Below are 18,401 nucleotides of genomic sequence, written 5' to 3'. Positions count from 1 at the left end.
CCTTTTTTTCAAAAAAAAATTTTTTTTAACGTTTATTTATTTTTGAGACAGGGAGAGACAGAGCATAAACAGGGGAGGGTCAGAGAGAGGGAGACACAGAATATGAAGCAGGCTCCAGGCTCCGAGCTGTCAGCACAGAGCCCGATGAGGGGCTAGAACTCACGGACCGCAAGATCATGACCTGAGCCAAAGTCGGCCGCCTAACCGACTGAGCCACCCAGGCGCCCCTCACCAAGCCCAATTAAGTAGACATAAAAATTGAGGCAATAAGTGCCTTGAAGGAGGATTAGTGGTCACCCCTAAAATATTTGCTGTAGTGAAAATCTGCAACTAAAGACTCATTTTAATACTTATCAGAAGTTTTAGTTTTTAGTTCAGTGATAGGTGGTGAATAGACTAACAGTTCCCGTGTATATGTGGAAAATATTAAGAATCTTTTGATTTTCTTGTTTTTTTTTTTTAAATTTTTTCTTGAGAGAGAGAACAAGAGTGTGATGGGGGAGAGGGGAAGAGGGAGAGAGAGAATCCTAAGCAGGCTCATGTTCAGCACGGAGCTCAACACCGGGCTTTATACCATGACCCTGGGATCATGACCTGAGCCCCAATCAAGAGTTGGACACTCAACTGACTGAGCCACCCAGGCACCCCTTGATTTTACTTTCTTACACTGCTTATTACACACATAGCTACCTTTAGGCCTAAGTTATCAAAAATATAAGTTAATTTTTGTGTGAGCTATATGTTTTCAGGTACAGTAAAAATACTATAATAAATTTTGACCATTAGTAGTGATTTACAGGCATGGTTTATAGCAACTTTTAAAACAAGAGACCTCTCACTTTCATAATTTAAAATATTCCCATTTATCACAAAGGGCTTGTAATGTACAAACATAATAACATTGATTAGTAAAATATAGGAATGTGATTCGAATTGTGTTTTTCGGGGTGCTTAGGTGGCTCAGTCAGTTAAGCGTCTGACTTCGGCTCAGGTCACGATCTTGCTGTTTGTGAGTTTGAGCCCCAAGGTGGGCTCTGTGCTGACAGCTCAGAGCCTGGAGCCTGCTTCACATTCTGTGTCTCCCTCTCTCTCTCTGGCCTGCATTCACACACTGTCTCTCTCTCAAAAATATACATTAAAAAAAAATTGAAAAAAAAAATCGTGTTTTTCATGCTGAAATGAACCCTAAAAATTCTCTGATCCTTGCTGGGATTGGTTTTAAAATAATCCAGTGGCAGGGGTGTGAGAGGTTTAAGTGAAATAGTGCTGGCCATATGTTCATAACTGTTGAAGTTCAGTGGTAGGCACATGAGATCTATTTATTCTCCCTACTATGGCATATATTTAAATATTTCAATAATAAAAGAAAGTTTAAAACAACTGGGAGGGGATCATATAGTCCTAAATATTTATGGAGTTGTTTCTCTAAGATGGGCTAAAATTTCTACCATCCTGAGACTGAAAACCTAAAAACATGTATAGTGGCAAATATTATCTAGTTATAATTTATTTAATAATTTTTAAAATGTTTACTTATTTTTGAGAGAGAGAGAGAGAAAGAGAGAGAGAGAAAGCATGCTCACAAGCCAGAAAGGGGCAGAGAGAGAGAGGGAGACAGAGGATCTAAGGACAGCTGTATGCTGACAGTAGTGAGCTGGATGAAGGGCTCGAACTCACAAACCATGAGATCATGACCTGAGACGAAGTTGGACGCTTAACTAACTGAGCCCCCCAGGTGCCCCTCTAGTTAGAATTTAAAGAATAAATACACTTATTTTTTTCTTCTTTGATGATAGCTAGAAATGCATTTGTAATTTTTCTGGGGTCTGAAAAAATCACGCATTTTATATTAAATAAAATAATCTTTTATCATCTAGCAAAACCCATTAGGAATTTACCCCTTAAACTGCATGTGATTGAAGCTTTACTAGTTTATCAATACTGGAGAGGAGAAGTATCTTGCTTTCTTTCTTTCTTTCTTTCTTTCTTTCTTTCTTTCTTTCTTTTTCTTTCTTTCTTTCTTTCTTTCTTTCTTTCTTTCTTTCTTTCTTTCTTTCTTTCTTTCTTTCTTTCCTCTTCCTAATGAACTTTATTTTACCTTCTCTGAATACTTAATGCACAGGTAAAACTTTTGGTAAATTAATAATCATTCCCTAAAGCTATGCAGTTTAAAATGCATTTACGAAAGGTGGTGGGTCATCATTTATGGTGATGGAGTATGAACAAACAAATTAATTCAAAGTATGAGGGAAAAAACTGGTTTCAGGGAACAATCATAAAACTTCTATTCTTTGAGACTTTGGTCCCAAGAATATGCACCAGCCAGGAGTCTGTCAGCCACTGGTTATAACTCACAGCCATTAAGTGCCCATAACCCTCAACTAAAAGTCTTTTCAGTACTTTGATGATAAGTTGACTTTGTAATTGCTGTATAGGCTCACAAAGGAGGCATTTATTAAGAGTGAAACCAAGTTTTGCTTTGCCATGTTAGAAGAGGAAGATGACAAACATAGAAAAATGATTTTGCCTTCGAGTAAATTACTTCAAAGTAAGATTTTCAGAAAATTCATTGGATTTATCCTCCTTGGCACTATCCAGGAAAGGTTAAGTGACTTGCTGGGGGACACACCCTGAATTAATTGCATAGCTGAAACTAGATTCCAAGCCTCCTAGTTTATATGGTGCAGTGAGTTTTAAGCTCCTATAAGCGAGTAAGCAATGGAAATAGATTCTGTACTTATAAATGTATTATCAGGGCTTTATAGTCAGGGCAAGAAATATACATTTAAAGGTTTTTTTCCTTTCTATGGCATAAATATATTGAAAACGTGGAAACTCTAGCAGATTGAACACATTCACCTAAGAAATAGTTGAACACCCTACATTGACTCTATTTTTGAATAGCTTTAGAAAATTATTTCCCTACTAACTTTCATATATGATGATTTCCCTGACAAGCCCTCATAGAATATTCCTTTTGCTTCATAGTGTATGTCCTAGTGATAAATTGAAGAACCATTAAACTGTGCCCAGAAGGGCATCCATCAGATAGAAATGTCCATATAAGGGGAAATTTTAAATATCTTATTCATCCTTTCGCCAATTTTTTAAGATGTTTTTTACAGTCATTGGTATTCTCATTAATCCAGATGTAAGGGTCACAGTTACCACTGGAGTTCAGCTGGGAGCAAAGCAATTTCCTGGACCAAACCCTCAAATACAGGATTTATCAGAAAACATAGGTTTTATTCCCAAGACTGCCTTTAAAAAGCAAGTGACTAAGGCTCTGTCTCATGGGATCCCCAATTAACCGAGGAAAAGGAAATTGCCTTTTCCCTGAATGAGTAGCTGCTGATGGTCTGGCTGTGAGATCTTCATTAACTAGAATATTGTCAACTTTAAAAGTTTTTCTCAAATCAAATCAAATAAATGAATTTCTTAACCAAATAATCTCTTCAACATTCCTGGGCATTTTATCACATTCCTCAATTCTCTGCTTTCATTGATTTTCTAGTTACGGAAAGTTAAAGTTACATTTGAACCACGCAGCTGCCTTATGAGTGTAGAATCCGTTCAGAGAAAAAATAGGATTTTTAACTGCCTGGAGAAAAACCTCAAATGTTCCATCCATCTGTAATTGACTGCAATGTATAGACATGTGTGCTCCAATATAATAGCCCCAGCCACACGTGGCTATTGAGCACTTGAAACGTGCTAGTACAAATTGAGATGTGGTATCACTGTAAACTGCACACCAGACTTCAAAGACATAGTGTTAAAAAAAAAGAATTAAAATGTCTCATCACTGTTTTTATATTGATTATATGTTGAAATGATAATATTTGATATAGATCCATTACGTAAAACATATTAAAGCAGTCCATGATTCAGGTTCCTCCTACAAGGTGGGTTGCCACCATAGCTAATGAATATTACATTGCAAAGATTAGAAATATGATATTGTACAAAAGTTAGGTATATTTTTAAAATTTAAGGGTTCAAATCTGAACCCAAGTTATTTCACTAATTTCCTTTTATTTTTAAAATGAGCTACTGGAAATTTTTGAATTACATCCGTGACTTGCATTTCTAGCTGGTATAGATAACCAGTTTCTGCCCTGCTAGTTCAGCCTCAATTTCTGTAGACTTTGTTTATCCATATTTTACTTTAATATGAATATATGATGTCAGATTTCAATTATCTGTGCAAGTAGGGACAGAGGATGCTTAAGATTAAGATATTCCTCGGGTAATTCAAAACTAAATTTTAACTATTAATTTCAGCTTCATTTGTGATTCAGTTTTACCCCTCCCCTGCAATGCTGTTGGAAAATAGTAAGATGATCTGACTTGAGATTCATTCTCTTCTTCTCCCTTCTTTAATGTGGGTTACACAGAGAAAACAATGAAAAATGAAATCCTCACTAGGGATGGAAGAGAAAGGAAATAGGAGGCAGGAATGGATAAGAAATGAGGTCATCTTCTCTTAAGTGGTAGAGATCAGGTGGCCTCCAAGCCTACTTTATGGATTCAGTAATGTTTATTGATGACCTGTTGTATGGTAGGGTCTTTGTTGGCAACTAGGAGAAGTAACCCACATCCTCTAGTTAATATACAATGACTTACCACATTGCATTGCATCGGTTACCCAAATGTCCACTAGTATCATGAAAAAAAATTTGTGGGAGAACAAACTCGGAAGAAATTCTTATTGACATAGAGAAGTAGAAGAACATGGAAGAACAAGAAGACAAGAAGTCAAAGTCTTTTGGAGTAAACAGCCCAAATTAGAGTCAGATTATTGTGGGTATGCTAATGATACACCAAAGCCCAAAGAAGCAATAACTCTTAAACATGGCAAGGACAAAAACTTTGATTGCCCTCAAATAAAGTCCTTATAGTAAACACTGAGTATTTATTTTATGCCAGTCTCATTTTAGAGGGGAAAAAAATTGTCCTTGTCTGAGACATCTCAGTTAGTAATAGGGGGACACATCGTCCCAGCCTTAAACTAACGTAGGCCACTTAAATAGAACAAAGTTGTTCTTTTTTTTTTTTTTTTAATATTTATTTATTTTTGAGACAGAGAGAGACACAGCATGAGCAGGGAAGGGGCAGAGAGAGAGGGAGACACAGAATGGGAAGCAGGCTCCAGGCTCTGAGCTGTCAGCACAGAGCCCGACGCGGGGCTTGAACTCACGAACTGTGAGATCATAACCTGAGCCGAAGTCAGACGCTTAACCGACTGAGCCACGCAGGTGCCCCCAAAGTTGTTCTTTAATAATGGTAGTTAAATGCTGAATCTAAGAGACTCCCCCAATGGTTTCAACCCCTTACTGGAAAAGATTGCTTTTCGGGAACTCACTGGGGTATATAGTCTATCCATTAGAATCAAGTAGGTGCCAGATAGGCTAAATTAAGTGGGTGTATCTGAAATTATTCAAGGTCATATCTAAAAGAGAAGTTAGAGTGTTTTTCACTTGAGAGAAACAGGGCTATTTCTTTCCCCATTAGAATTCAGAGACTATCCTTACTGACAAGGAAGCTATTTTTCAAAATTGGATCACACACAAAAAAACACTAAATAAGCTTTTGACATTTTTTATACTACTTACTTCTTATTTGTACTCAGCTTACCTTTCTAGTAGTCAGTCATAAGATTTCTTACCCTTTGTACAATGCTACCAGCACATCCAGCAATTCTCAGGCAAAGGCATATCGAATCTGAAAGAAACTTCCTCTACAGGAATAGCATCCTTGTAGCCAAACAGTGCCTTTAAATATTTTTAGAACTTTAACCCTTTTCTTCCTGTTTTTAAAGAAAATGCGTACAGGGGCACCTGAGTGACGCAGTCAGATGAGTGTCCGACTCTTGATTTCAACTCAGGTCATGACCTCAGGGTTGTTGGGATGGATCCCTGTGTCCGGCTCCTGGCTGAGTGTGGAGCCTGCTTCAGATCTCTCTCTCTCTCTCTCTCTCTCTCTCTCTCTCTCTCTCTCTCTCTCTCTCTCTCCTTCTCCCCTGTTCATTAACTCTCTCTTGCTCTCTCTCTATAAAGTAAGTTAAAACAAAAAAAACAAATACATAAATTTACAAAAGAAAATGCTTTTATGTGTTCTTTCATTCAATCTTCTTAAAGATACTGTGACATGTTTAGAGAAGTTTTGTTATCATTATTTTAGGTGAATAAGATGAAGCCCAGGGAGGTTAATAGAAAGAAGTCCAGTTAGCCTTCATCAATGACATTAACCTCCTACCATACCTCAAAGACCCTCTTTCACTTCTGATAGACTTTCAGGCTGCCTTTGTTTCTTTTTCTTTTGTTTGTTCTTTTTGTATTCTAAACTTACCTAAATCTAACCATTTTCCCCTAAGGTAATATTCTCACCCGTAGGACTGCCCAAGATCCTTTGCAGCTTTGCTGCGCCTGAAATCTCTCACAAAATGAATCCATCAGCTCCCAGGACAAAAAAATACTTACCTTATGTGCATGCTAGAATTTGATGTGTCCAAAATTTCATGTCAATTATTTTGATTTGCCTTTGAAAGTTTTCTGGAGACTTCTGTTGACCAAATATTGTGTGTTTTTTTGCTACCTGTATAAATACAGAACGTAGCAGTGGCACCAGGTTCAGCTGACAGGGTTGCTAACGGAGATGGAATGCCTGGAGATGAAGAAGTTGAAAACAAGGAAGAGGAGGATAAAGCTGGCGTTGTGAAGTTTGGATGGGTGAAAGGTGTGCTGGTGAGAAAGCTCCTATGTTTCCAAATGAAATCTGTTTGTTCCGTGTCCTAGTGGACTAAATGTTAGCACATCCTGGACAACAGAGTTACGGACATGGCTGGGTTTTGCCCCACTATCACTTCTCATATCCCTTTCAATGCTCCTTTGGCCCACAGGTAAGATGCATGCTGAATATCTGGGGTGTCATGCTCTTCATTCGCCTGTCTTGGATTGTTGGAGAAGCTGGAATCGGTAAGCATGTTTCCCCATGCCCCGTATGCCATTTTCAGTGTCAGTTATAAGCTCAATAAGCAACTTGTTTTCACCATTAATGCTGAATGTGAGATGGAGGTCACAGAAATAATCTGCACTGGAGCTCTTTTACTTTGCCTCTTTGACCATGTTTGTCAGAGAGGAAAGTGTAGCGTTAACTTCTGGGAGACTGGAATTTTCCAGTTTACCAACCAGATAAATGCTCAATTTAATATTTCTATTTGTTCTTAAAGTTTTAGGTGTACAGATCTGTAGAGACACATATATTTTAAACAGTATTATTCATAGTTTGGGACATACTGACATTTGTGCATCCCCCTTATGCTTATTGGCAAAATTTCACTCAACAAGAACAGCTTGTGGGAAAAGTGGGAACAATGTGACCTGACTAATAGAAATGCTGAATTGTTGAACATTTGCCAAAGAAAATAATTGTGTTACTTTCAGGTACCAGTGGTAAGAAAACAAAGATTAATAAAATATGCCAGACAGAGGCTTAAACGTGATAGATGAAATGATTGAGATAACATGTGTAACTACTACTAATTTTTATTATTTTTTAATTTTTAAAGTGTTTTTATATATTTTTGAGAGAGAGAAAGAGAGAGAGGGAGATAGAGGCAGAGAGAGAGAGGGAGACACAGAATCTGAAGCAGGCTCCAGGCTCTGGGCTGTCAGCACAGAGCCCAACGTGGGCCTCAAACTCATGAACTCAAGATCATGACCTGAGCTGAAGTCGGGCGCTTAACCGACTGAGCCACCCAGGTGACCCTACTACTAATTTTTCTAATGGAAAATGCATGATGTTGAGATTATTTTGAGTGATTCTTTGACATTTTTGAAGATTATATTTTACTTAAAACATGATTTCCTGTGGCAAATCTTTTTTTTTTAATCAAGAGTATATAGATATAATTTATACGAAAAATTTCCTTGAATTTTATCAAAGTTCCTGATTTAATGTGATAAAAATTAGTGACGTTCTACTTTATGTATGGAAAACGTATTACAAATCCACTTTTGGAGAAGACCTATAAATCATTAGTGTCAAGAACATAGAGATTCAGATGTGCTTTTAGATACTACTCCAGAACGTATCCCAATTCACATTCAAAGGTACTAAGTCATTATTTATAGCCTTCGGTCCTCAAGGCAGACTGGAAGACTAACTCGCAAAAAGAAAGGGCTGAGCTGTAAATTGAAACACTGGAACCAGTTCCCATAGTTTTTCCATGTTTCATGTTTGGCAAGTGCTGGGTTCCTGACAAAGGGCTGCTTGCCAGCTTTATGATGCATATCAAATGAATGCTTATAGCCGCAGGGTCCAAAATAAGTAGATGCTGTTCCATGGAAAATCTGCATCTTAATATTGCCAAGTGTTTGCCCCAGGGTTTCATGCAAAATTAGTTTTTTAAGGGCAGTTTAGTAACTTATTGAGATCATCAAGCAGCATTACTTTGTTTGGAGGTGTGAGTGTAGCCAAGGGCAAGAGTAATTCTTTCTAACGCAACTTCTTTAACATCCATGTGTTAAGCGATAACCTGAACCTTAATCAGATCTTACATTACTCTTTACAGTCAATCCAGTTTCATGCTTACTGCAAAAGAGTAAAACATGAAGAACCCTATCTTCTGCTAAACTGTGTATTATACTTTCAGACATCAGTGTTGTTTTAATAAGGACCTTTCCTTTAAGTAGTCATATCCTACTTTAAATGGGTGTCTAGTGGGTTTTCCTTTGAATGAAGGTTTGTTTGTTGTTGTTTTAGTTCTCAGAAAGTAGACTTTAGTGAGTCATAGAAACTTATTACCACCCTTACTCAGTTTTACTGGCCTTTGCTGTGAACTTAAAGCTAAATGAGTTGATTAAGTCACCTTTTGGGTCCCATTTAGATTCCCTTTATTGGGTAAGAAAAGAAGCAAATACAAGTAGTTTCTCCTTGATTTGGGATAGTTTAGGGAAGATCCTTTCAAGAGGAGACCCTAGGAACAAAGTCAGAAAGAAGCTGAAGCCAAGAGTAACAGTAGCTACAGCCCTTGGGTAACCATTCTAGGGCCAAGAGTTTTGGCTGTCTTTTCCCCAAAAGCAAATGGTAGAATAAGCCCAAAATGTCATAAAATTTTTCTCTGTCTAGGAGACTTAGGCTGGGGCAAGATGGTTTCTAATAAATTTAAACATTAGGCATGGAAGAAGGGAGTGAAAGAGGTATGACCTAAAGCAAGTCATTCCATGAGTTTCATTTTCTCATCTGAAAATTAAGGACCTGGATTCACTGTTTCCCAATCAATTCTTTGAAGATAAAGCTAAATAACTGTGCTGTCTAGACAGACACAACTTGAGATAGGCTAGGGTAGTGCGATAGTCTTCAGACTGTGGGGTGCATAGGAATTACCTGGGAAGTTAGGTTCCAAAACCACAGAATCCTGGGATTCACTTTGAAAGATTCCAACTTAGTATGTCTGGGCATTTTTTTTTATATGACATTTATTGCCAAATTGGTTTCCATATAACTCCCAGTGCTCATCCCAACAGGTCTGGGCATTTTTAATAAACACTTCAGGTATTTCCTGAAATAGGTGGTTTAAGGACCACACTTTGAGAAAACTATGAACTGAACGTTCTCTAACCTGCCTTTTACCCTGGGATTTTTTTGTTTGATTGTGAGAGAAAAGCAAATATGTTGCTGTTTAAGTGTATAAAACTTTGTTCTAGGATTTCAAATGGTTTACAGAAATATATACAGTGCAAAAGAATAAATAAGAATTGTTGGGAAAATAGAAGCAAAGGGAAAATAAGGGTATGAAAATAATAGTCAAAGTAGGTTTAATGTCCTGAAATACAAACTATTTAGTTCTGTACAGTTGCTGGGGTGAGCTAAACATTTGATATCAAATGTCTTCAAAACAAAAGCAAAAGCAAAATAGTGTGCAGAAGATAAGAAGAAATTACTTGTAGAGGTGCAAAGAACAGGCCACATGGTGATGTAGAGGTAATATGTACCAAAGGATCCCTGCAATAGATTCAAAGAATTTAGTGCAACTATTTCTTGCAACTCCAAGCTTTAAGAGTCTGTAGGGGCCAAAGCCATATGGTCCAAGTTTGTATCTCATGCCTATAGTTAGCCTCCTCCTACTGTACTTCAAACTGTAAAATAGCCTAGAGACTTCTTTTAGAGCCAGGATACAGCTGGGACCATCAAGAGAGGCAACCTCCAATACCTTGTTTCCATTTATGTCTGTCCTTCATTTCCTTCCACTTCCCCTTTTCCCAGGGCATGGCCAGAGAGATCACAGCCTTTCTCAGATGACTACTGTTCTGATTATCCCTGGAACAAGACAGCTTGCCAACAACAATTATGAAGCATCCATTTTATGTAGGGGAGCATATGTAGGCAAGAGCATTCTCACTAGAACCAGGGTGATTTCAGTGCCTGTGACCCTAAACTTCTTTATTAACAGTGGCAAGAGGCAACCTAACAAGAGAATAACAATCTGAAATTTATTAACATGTGCATCATGTGTCCACATGAGAAGACTCAGCAATGAGTAACTCATCAGAGTGGTTAGAACTTGGGCTTGCATAGCATCTTTTTAAAAATACTTTTTAAATGTTTATTTATTTTTGAGAGAGAGACGGAGACAGAGACAGTGTGAGTGGGGGCTGAGGGAGTGGTGGTGCAGAGAGTGAGGGAAACACAAAATCCAAAGCAGGTTCCAGGCTCTGAGCAGTCCACACAGAGCCCAACATGGGGTTCCAACTCACAAACCATGAGATCATGACCTGAGCTGAAGTCTGACGCTTAACCAACCGAACCACCCTGGGGCCCCTGGCTTACATAACATCTTAACAAAGAACAATGTATTCTTAGAGAAGTGACAAGACAAAGGAAAAGGACTGAGTTTCTAGGATGGCAGATTGTGGGAAGGCAGATACATGAGGGAACTCATGGAAATTAAGCCAAGGCTGTTATGTAGGTTCTTCTGGCACTACTCCAGCCAGTAAGGGTCTAGAATTACCTCTGATCATTAACTTCTGTCCTTCCTGGTATAGAGGAAAGTAGAGACACCTTTACAAATCTATGCCTTGTTTTCAGACAAATATGGGAAGGTAGCTGCTTTTTTTCTGTCGCCGTTAGCTAAAAATATACTTTATGCAAAAGTGGTACATTTGGAGATAGCATATTCTGCTACCCTTCAGTATCCTCTTGACCGTGTGCTTCCTGAAGCTAAAAGCAGCCTTGCCTTTCTTTGAATTCTGGTTTATCACTTTCTCCTCTTATAATCATTGACCTTCTGCACCATAAGATCCTTGAGGGCAGCTTTTTTCATTTCATTTTATTTGTTCCTTGCTTTTCTCATTCTACTTGACCCATAGTTGGATATATAGTGGGCTTTCAGTAAGCAACAGCTATTATAACTATCGTGGACACAATCAAAAAGCAATGCCACTGATCATGTACTGTGTTCTATGTGCTCTGCTAGCCACTTTTACACATGTATTCTTTCTAATCTCATTGCCATTTTTGGCTCAGAAAATAAGTAACTTGCCAGAGGTCACGAAGCCAATAAGTGAACATAGCTCAGTTTGATTCTTTCCACTTTACTTATCTGCCAGATAAACAATTTGTTACATTGGATGTAATTTTCCGCTCCTACACAACCAAATGTACATAAAAAGAGAGTTATCTAGAAGGGTGAACATTTCCTGTCTAGTTATAAAGGCAGCTTGGAATCCTATTGACCAATTATTATGTTTACAGGTGTCTAGAACTGCGCAAAAAATGGGGTTCCCACTACATTTTGACCAGCCATTGTTGTTCATTTGTGGGCAATTCTCACTGCACATTTTAGCTCTTCGGTTTCTAGGCTCTCTGCTACTACAGGCAGAAAACTTCAAAGCTGAGCACTTACTCTGGTGATTTCCAGGCCAACTTGTTAATTCAGATGTGGTTCTTTGTTGATTACCCTCCATTTGCTGGCTTTTATGTGAACGATCTGATGGATTGTTGCACTGTTTAATTGCCTTTATTTTTCCTCTCTCAACTGAGGTCTTGGTGTGATTATCATCGGTTTAGCAGTGACAGTGACTGGTATCACTGGTTTATCCACCTCTGCTATTGCCACAAATGGATATGTCAGAGGAGGTAATTAAACTTGTGACCCGCACGATCATTTGTAAGGTAAAGGCAACAGAGACTCAGATAGTTCACCACTGACCTTTCTGGAGTGTTTTCAAAGGTAATCCAAGTTGGCTTCTTTTTTTTCTCCTTCAGGCAAGAGAGATGCGAGAAAAATGAGGAAGGATTTAACCTTTGTCAAACCCCCAACTTTCTCATTCAGGTTCTTCTCAAGCAAGAGAGAAGGTCAGATGTCATGTTTTCTCTTTTCACAGCCAGGGTAGTTTCTCTCCCAGGACACCAGCAGAAGTCAACTTTTCCTTTCCAGGGCCGCATTTCAGATTGTGTTTACTTTTGGAGACCATCCTCCATCGTAATGAGCAGGCCGCCAACTTGATCTTTATGCCAGGCCAACCAGGTTCTCCTGAGCACAAAGGAACTCCACTGGGGCACAGGCATGGACAGGAAAACTTAAATTCAAGGCAGTATATAGTTTGCAACAACAGGGAACCCAAGTCAGAAAAGTAAAATGTAATATCTTCTATCTCTCATTGCTAACAGGTCTTGGAGTTCTCATAATTCTTCTTTCCACCATGGTAACTTCTATTACTGGGTTGTCAACTTCTGCAATAGCAACTAACGGGTTTGTTCGTGGAGGTAACATTTCTAAGATATCTAATGCCCTCATCACTTGCTACGGGTAGGCAAAATTTTTATATACTCCTTTTTGACTGGAACAAGCAAGTAGCCCAATGCTCTTGATGCCTGGTGGACTATACAAGTGACCTGGATGCAGAAGGAAACATAAGGTACTATGAGTGCAGTCCTGGTCTACGCTGGTCAGCGATGGGATCGTCTCTAACGGATCTCTCTGGTGCATTGCAGCTCATGGTTTCCAGATGCTCAGAATTCTGTAGGTGAATGTTTTATTTTCCAGGCGAGGCTGCATACCTCTTGCCGGTGTCTCTTGGGAAAGGATTCCTGGATGTGGCTTTAATTTAAAGTTTAGTACATTTCAGGTGCTTCCTAGATCTTCATGGAATGGGATCTTTTAGAACATTTCAGGTTTTTCGTGGGGAGACTGATCCTTCTTTGACAATTCAGACTGCTGCCTCTGGACGTGCTGGAGCCAAACACATTTCTTGGGGGATTTTGCAGGTCTTGGAGTCATCATCATTGGCCTGAGTGTGGTAGTGACGACACTCACAGGTATTTCTATGTCTGCCATTTGCACAAATGGAGTAGTAAGAGGAGGTAAGCCAATTCATTTGCTTATGACGACAAGCTTTGGTTACAGAGTAATGTCCAGAGTCGGTTTAATGCTGGAAGTAAAATCTGCATCTAAATAATTAGTCCCCAAAGCCTTAAAACAAAGTGAGCTAACCCAAATTTGAACATCAAGGCAAAATTCTCTCAACTAAAATTAAGAGACCGCTAGATGTTTTCTTTGACCTATTTCCTGTGATTAAACATGTTTACAGAGAGTGACCAGGTGTCTAGAAAGAAGGCATAGATAATTACAGTAAAATACATGGTTGCTTTGTACCTTGGATGAGCCCCGCTGGCTCTCTGCCAGGCCCACTCAGCACCCTGGCTGACACTTCCTGCTTAGTTAGCCCTCAGATTTCACCCCAAAGCTATACTTCTAGGGGCTAACAGGCCTGAAAAAAATCCTTAAGAAGAAAATAGAAACCAACAAACATAACATAGAGTTACTTTTAAATCATCCAGGAATATGCAGGCTAAGGCAGAAAATGAAGAGGGTGAGGTTCATCATTGCTGTTCTAATTCCTGCCTTCCCCCTCCCATTCTGTTTGACTCCTGGGGCCTCAGCTTGGGTAGCTTATCCAGGTGCCCCTTCCCAGCGCCTTCTAAGAGCCTCCTCCTCTGACAAATACACCTGCTCTCAGAGCTTCCCCTGCTAGTCTCTCACTTTGACCAAGCCTAAGTGACTGGCTAGCTAATTTATCTAATGTAATCTGGACAAAGGAAATAATGGCAGTTTGCTCCACCCAGATAATTGGTTACATTTTTGAAGAGAGCTTTGACCCTTTAACCCAAAGGAGTTACTACAGTGGAGGAAATTCCTTTTCCGTAAAATATAGTTGTGTTTTGTTTTGAGATATGTTTGTTCGGTGTCATTCCCTTACCAATTCTGTCCACTCTAAGGCTAGCTCACTGTAGAAAGCCATTAATTTACTATGGTTCGTGATAACACCTAGCTATCTAGGCCTCTCAATACTTCGTTTTTTTACCTGCTCTCAGTACACTCTAGAAGCTAACCAGTCCAGCTCAGGCTTCCCTGTGCACATAGGTACATGGCCATATATAGAACTACCTTATTCAAGGTCCAGAGGAGAAACAGTTGTTCCAAACTCTATCTTTCTTCCCATTGGCCACCCATACACATGTGGGTATTTGGCAATAATCATGCCTTCTTGAGCTAAAAGCATAGAGATCCAATTCTGATTTATAGAGTAGATAATACATAGCACTATACAAATACTTTTTTTATGCAGCAAATATATACCAGAAAATTATACCAGAAAGGAAGTTAGAATAGCAATGATATACATCTCCTACATCATTTTCTGCCTTGGGCTGCCTGTTCCTGGACATTCCAAATAGAAAGTTTTTTTCATTGGTTACATCATTGATTTGAACTCACCAATGAATTAAAAATTTTTTTTGATTACATTTATTTATCTTTGAGAGACAGAGAGATAGAGCATGAGCAGGGGGGGGGGGGGGCAGAGAGAGAGAGGGAGACACAGAATCCGAAGCAGGCTCCAGGCTCTGAGCTGTCAGCACAGAGCCCAATGCAGGGCTTGAACTCAAAAACCATGAGATCATGACCTGAGCCAAAGTCAGATGCTTAACCAACTGAGCCACCTAGGCACCCCAAACCAATGAATTTTTTTTAAAGGCAAAGCATTTTGTTTTGGTAAAGTTTGCTGTATTATTTGTAAACTTTGTATACAATTAGGTTTCGATAAATCAGAATTTACTAAGTAAGGATAGTTCTACTAAATTCTATTACAGTTCCCAGAGTACAAGAAAAGGCTAAGTTATTCATTAAAGTGATACGAGATTCCTAAAATTATTAGGAAGTTACAATATTTTCATTAGAATAAAAATTATTCAAAATTATGTGGTCATATAAACTAAATCCCTTAGCAGTTCCTCAAAGTAAAACATGTTCATTTTTTGTTTTAGGTGGGGCCTACTATCTTATTTCCAGAAGCTTAGGGCCCGAGTTCGGTGGGTCTATAGGCTTGATCTTTGCTTTTGCCAATGCAGTGGCTGTTGCTATGTATGTGGTGGGATTTGCTGAAACAGTGGTAGATCTTCTTAAGGTAATTAAAGTTTTTCTTTTTTTCAGCCAAGTAAGATAATTCAGTTCAATTTGCCTTTTCAGGGCACTAGGGGTTATCGCCATGGCAAGATGAGAGGAAATACATTTATTCTGTAGAATGTGGAAGTTGGATATAGTGGAAGGAGCTCTGGGCTTGGCATCAGAACTGGCTTGGAATCCCGACTCTCAGATTTATCAGCTGAGAGGATTCTGGGCCAGTCCCTCTATTGTTCTGAACCCTTTTTCTCAAATCTGTCATATGAGCTAATAATACTGTTCTATGTATTTAATAGAAATGCAGTACAGAACAAATGAAATACTGTGTAAAATATGAAACAAAAGATAAATGATGAACATTATTTTCAGTAGCAATATTACTATTATGGTTATATTTTCCGAAAGGGAAAGAAAGTTCAAACATTCGAATAACTCACTGTAGGAAATTAAACATTTCCTGGTTTAGGTGCTCCATCTAGACGGTATGTATGTGACCATGTTAATTAGCTGGTATGTGAACTAACTTCTAGTCCTCCTTTTATGGAAGTAATAGCATTCACTGAATCCAATTAATAGCAGGACCCTTATTTGAAAATTAAATGAATAAATGAGTGAAGTATATAGTTCATAAGGTACATGATCTTCAAGACATGCATTATCTGGTTTCTGTAGTTTAATTGAATGACACTTATTTTCCAATATTCACTTTGGAAACCACTCATTTTTATTTCTCTAAGATTCCTCTTGACACACAAAAATAACTAGTCATTCTTCTGAAAGAAAACATTGTATTTATAAGGGCACATACTTACCTTAGTGCTACAATAGCTTTAAAATCTGTGAGTAGAATGACCATCTAGAATTTCCAAACTTGGCTAACAATGGCCTATTATTATAGGACAAAATAATGTTCATCTCAGATTTAGGAGCACTTCATTTTTCTATTATCCTATAGGGCCCCAGACATGAGTGCACAGTGTCTCTTCTATAATAAGACATAGAGGCCAAAAAAGCTCCATCTCTAACCATTTTAATGATTTTTGTTGTTGTTCCAGGAGAGCAATTCAATGATGGTGGATCCAACCAATGACATCCGGATAATAGGCTCCATCACAGTGGTGATTCTTTTAGGAATTTCAGTAGCCGGAATGGAATGGGAAGCAAAGGTGATTTTCTCAAAATGGTGCTATCGCCCACTGCTGCTCAGGTCTTGGCCAAATTGCAGGAATAGAACAAACCCTGTATTCTAAAAGAATTGCTATTATTACTTGCTATGGCAAAAGTTGTGGGTTAGCAATGGGAAGAGCACCAAGCCCTCAGAGCAGGAGGTCCAGGCAGTCACGACCCAGCTCATGTGTCACCTGATTGGGCTGGGCTTTGTTCTTTATGCTGTCACCATGTGACATACACACCAACATTGCTGCCATTTTCACACACAGACCCCTTATGATCATAGCAGTGGTACATGCTGGAAACTGGGTCTCCTAGGTCACACCCCTGGTATCCCATTTCAAGCTGGCTATGGTGCTGAAGCCCAAAAGAAATGGCAAGTGCGATGGGAGAAGGTAATAGAGGCAGGAACTGTCATTCTCCTATGAGACACAGTAGTACAGGAGCAAATTTGGGGGCATGATAAGGCCCTGGAACTAGAGAATATCTGGATTTAACTAATAGTAATACAGTTAGTAAATTTCTGCATGTCAGGAGCATGTATTTTTCCTGATTTATAACTCTACAGTGACTGGTATAATTGCAACTGGTCTTAAGTGCCTGGAGATGCAGTGCTTAGACCTCAAGAGGTCACCAGAGATACAAAGGGGGCCAAAGTCACCCACCTACATAAGGCAATGGGAAACATTCCCATATGGCATTTATTTGTGGATTATACATTCACACATCAAACAACAATTAATTAAGTGTTTATTATGTGCTGGGCTTATTATATGCTGGGCATTTTGCTAGGCTAGGATATTCTGTTGTGACCGAAACCGGCACAATCCTGGCCCTAGTTGAGCATATGGTCTGTGGGAATAGGAGTAATGATCAAGGAGATAAACGAGTAAATATAAAAAGGTAAGTTGTGAAAGTGCTATAAAGGAACTGAACAGGGCACTGAGATACAAAATAAGAGGAATCTACTTACAATAACTTTATTCCCTCAGGGACGCAATGTAGTTTCATGGCAGTAGAGGGTAGATTTAAAGCGCTAGCTCTGTTGTCAGAGCACCTGAATTTGAATTTGGTTTACATCTGTGTGACTTTTAGAAAGTTGCCTAAATTCTCTGTGCCTCAGTTTCTTTATCCTTAAAATGATGATAATAAGGTTGCCTACTTCATACAGTTATTGGTGGTATTATCTATCTGAAAGAATACCGGTAAAATTAAATCTGTCTCTGTTGTTGTAAGCCCTCAGTGAATGATAGCTGTTATTATTTAGATTCAATGGTCAAGAAAGTCCTCTCTGAAGAGGTAACTAAGACTTCAAGGATGAGAAGAAGAAACAGTTATGCAAAGAGTTCCCTGCAGAGGGAGCAGCATATGGGAATGCCAAGCCAAAAGACTCTTGAAATGTCAGCAGGAGGAGAGGGGGGATAAAGAAAGACAATTTGATTGGTCAACCTTGCAGATTGCTTGTGCTGAGCACACACTGGTGGCCCAACATCAGATGCATGAGGGATCACAGGAGCTCTATGAATCATCATGTTCTCATACTTCTGTTGCATTTAGCACTGGGAAAGGTAAAAAAGAATCCATAGGCAGTCTGTCTACAAAAGAAATAAACTCTATCAGTGATAAAACTTTGAACTCCATTTATGTTCCTGAGGACACTGCAGCAAGTTACCACCTAGTACTTGGAATATTTTTGAAATGTCACCTTCAAGTGCACAAGCAGATGTGCCCACTGAAAAGGTTAACAGCTACACTCAGATCAGAC

General features: G+C 38.9%; 1 protein-coding gene across 3 annotated transcripts in view; it reads left to right on the top strand.

Annotated features, from left to right (window-relative positions):
- SLC12A1 (solute carrier family 12 member 1) overlaps window positions 1-18,401 on the top strand; it is a 100,879-nt gene that overhangs the window by 6,330 nt on the left and 76,148 nt on the right. The window contains exons 2-6 of one of the 3 annotated variants that reach the window (XM_007081816.3): window positions 6,612-6,746; window positions 6,902-6,977; window positions 13,273-13,368; window positions 15,331-15,470; window positions 16,522-16,632. In XM_007081816.3, coding sequence (XP_007081878.2) covers window positions 6,612-6,746; window positions 6,902-6,977; window positions 13,273-13,368; window positions 15,331-15,470; window positions 16,522-16,632 — 558 coding nt within the window. Of the gene's footprint in view, window positions 1-6,611; window positions 6,747-6,901; window positions 6,978-12,045; window positions 12,142-12,675; window positions 12,772-13,272; window positions 13,369-15,330; window positions 15,471-16,521; window positions 16,633-18,401 lie in introns of all 3 variants that reach the window. The other 2 variants (XM_007081815.3, XM_015537424.2) reach the window with 2 other exon arrangements.

The sequence above is a fragment of the Panthera tigris genome, chromosome B3, assembly GCF_018350195.1.
Source record: "Panthera tigris isolate Pti1 chromosome B3, P.tigris_Pti1_mat1.1, whole genome shotgun sequence".
Classification (NCBI taxonomy): Eukaryota; Metazoa; Chordata; class Mammalia; order Carnivora; family Felidae; genus Panthera; species Panthera tigris.
Note: the sequence above shows the minus strand (reverse complement) of the source record. Positions and strands in the feature narration are given on the sequence as shown.